Below are 2,802 nucleotides of genomic sequence, written 5' to 3'. Positions count from 1 at the left end.
GATAATATATAATAATTTGTTAATAACTGATATTATATTACATAGTACATAATAGTAAATATAAAACCCAACATTTAATAAAATTTCACCTAAGAATTTAATCTAAATTTTTAAACAAAATTATGTCATAAAAATTTTATACAAATTTATAATATAAACCCTTTAAAATATAATAGAAAAATTAAATTATTTCATATACCATTTTCCATAGTTTTGTAGTATATTATAAAATATAAAATGTCTAATAGAATAGCAACACCGGCCATAACGGTAATTCCAACCGTTTGCACCTGCGAGTCTTCTTTGCCACCATATTTAATCGTGCCCAAGAGAGGAGCGGGAAGAGTGAGTTATTTTGCGGCCGCACCGACGGAAGCTCGGAGAGGTCAGGCAGTTCTCCCGAGGTCAGCGAAGCAGTGACAGAACTGGCCCGGGTCTCGGGGGCCCGCAGGTGCTGGTGGAGGGGCTGGGCTGCCGCAGCCTGCCCCCCGCTAACCACTCTGGCTCTCTGCAGGTCTTCATCGCCCAGACCGTGCTGCGGAGCCCGCCCGCCATGAGCCCCACTGGGCAGCTGTCCCGAGCCACGGAGAAACAGCTGCTCATTTACCTGCGCGTAGCCACCTGGAACCAGATCCTGGACCCCTGGGTGTACATCTTGTTCCGCCGGGCCGTGATCCGGCGCCTCTACCCTCGCCTCAGTGCCAGGTCCAGGTCGCTCTCCCTGCAGCCCCAGCTCACCCGGAGGCCCACCATGGCGTAGGGCCAGGGGTGGACATCGGTGGCGGCTCTGAAACGAGAGCCGGACAGAGCATCCTGCCAGCGTGTCCCCTATTTAACCTCAGTCCTCCCCGACAGTCACATCTGCCCGTTCTGAAAGTCCAGGAGCCGGGAGAGCAGAGTGGACACAGAGTTTGAGTGGTGGGATTGTGAGGTGTCTTCCATCAGCCCAGGGTCCCCCCCAACTCTTCCCTGATCCCCCTTTCCAAGGCCTGTCTCCTCGCTCAGCCCCCTCTCAACCCCAGGAAGGGTGACTGGGGTAGGGAGTGTCTCTAGAGGCAATTAGACTACTAAGCCCCCTTCCAGAAGTCCTCCAGGGAGATTGTGACCCCTGAATATGACGCACTCTCTGGGGTACCGTTGATCCCTCTGACACCCCAACCCGAGAAGGCTCTGTCTATAAAAGATTGAATGTGAACGGGCAGGCCACCCCCTCTCTTGCCAAAATATATCTCCGCCGGGCTGTTTTCCTCTGGGTCTAGAAGGCAGTCCTCGATCGATGCGCCATTTGATCGCGGCATTTGGGGGCATCTGGTTGCTATGTGAGCACGTGGCCTGTGGGCGGGGAGAGCCTAGCAGATGGGCGGGTGATGGAGGAAGGGCAGAGAAGCAGAGGTGGGTTCTGGCTCCCCTCCCCACCTCCGTTACTGAGTCTTACTAAGCACTTTACAGGGCGATCTTCTGGGATCCTCCCTACAGCCCCTAGAGAGGGTTCTGGTATTCTATCCATTTTGCAGATGAGGCAAAGAGAGGGAGGGACATACGCAGACCGTGGAGTGACTGACACCTGCCTCCTCCACTCCAGACGGAGTCACTCCCTCATAAGCTTTACATTCAGCTGTTCGTCCGCTCAGCACCCAGACTCCCAGTGCCTTGAACAAACAACACCTGGCCCGTAGTAGGTGCTCAATAAAGATTAATTAAATGAATGAACGACGACTGAGCCTTTGAGGGGCGCCGAGTCCGTGCACACACACCCACGCACGCGCAGTGAGGACTTACAAAGCACCTGGCACGCAATGGGTGCCCGAGCAGTCCCCCAGGCCCTCGCGCCTACCCCTTCCTTCGCTGTGCCCCAAACACCCTCCAAAACAACACACCTGGCTGCATTGCAGGAGTGGGAGGCACCTTTATTCCCCAGGAGCCCTCGGGGTACATGAAGAGCAAGCCATGCCCCGCCTCCTTTCCCCTGCGCAGACCTGGGATCTGCTTACAACCTGCCGAAGCCAGTGAAACCGAAGCCCCTTTCCATTCTCCTTCCCCCTGCCTGGGGCGGAGCAAGGTCACCTGCTGCTTCTGGGGGAACTTGGTCTGGGAGGGGCAGGAGAAGGGATGCTGTCCATTGGGGCCACAACCCCAAGCTACAGCCCACCATGCTGGGGGAGGGTCTCCGACCCCGACGAAGCAGTTCCCAACTTCTTGAGTGAGGGGGAGAGGCCAGGCCCCTGAGCAGGGGGTTCCCGGGGCTGGGACTGCAGGAGGGCCATCCTGGAGGCAGAAGTAGGGATGAGGGATGAGGTGGGTGGGGTGGACCTATGAGGTCCCAGCTGTGGCTTGGGGGAAAGGGCTGGCTTCTGGGAAGCGGGAGGGGCCTGTGGCAGTGGGGCCAGGCCAGTGTCCACCTGGGTTCTAAGTACCACATCATGGGGCAGAGGTAGAGGCTGATGGACTTTGCTGGGAACCAGAGTCGTGGCTCTGGGTGGTGGGTCTGGGGGCTGAGGTCGGGCTGGGGGAGTGGGGTCGGGCTGAGTTCTAGGTTCAAGGCCAGGGGTCTGTGGGCAAAGCTCATTTCTAACGCTGAGCTGGATTCTTGAGCTGGTCTGTGTTCTGGAGCTGGATTGGGTTTCAGAACCGGGCTGCGTTCTGAAACTGCACTGAATTCCGGAGCTGGGCTCAGCTCTGGAACTGGTCTGGGTTTTAGAACTGGTCTGAGTCTCAGAGCTGAACCGGATCCTGGAGCTGGGCTGGGTTCTGGAGCCGAGCTGGGCTCTACAGCTGGCCTGAGTCTCAGAACTGAGATGAGTT

At 56.0% G+C, this 2,802-nt stretch overlaps 1 protein-coding gene across 1 annotated transcript in view; it reads left to right on the top strand.

Annotated features, from left to right (window-relative positions):
* Positions 1–1,706, top strand: part of TBXA2R (thromboxane A2 receptor) — a 9,254-nt gene extending 7,548 nt beyond the window's left edge. Inside the window, exon 4 of the mRNA XM_006904210.3 lies at positions 515–1,706. Coding sequence (XP_006904272.1) covers positions 515–760 — 246 coding nt within the window. The 3' untranslated portion in view covers positions 761–1,706. The remainder of the gene's footprint in view (positions 1–514) is intronic.
* The last annotated feature ends 1,096 nt before the right edge of the window (positions 1,707–2,802 follow it).

This window comes from Pteropus alecto, unplaced genomic scaffold (assembly GCF_000325575.1).
Source record: "Pteropus alecto unplaced genomic scaffold, ASM32557v1 scaffold30, whole genome shotgun sequence".
NCBI classification, from domain to species: Eukaryota; Metazoa; Chordata; class Mammalia; order Chiroptera; family Pteropodidae; genus Pteropus; species Pteropus alecto.
This window is presented reverse-complemented; position numbering and strand designations above follow the sequence as displayed.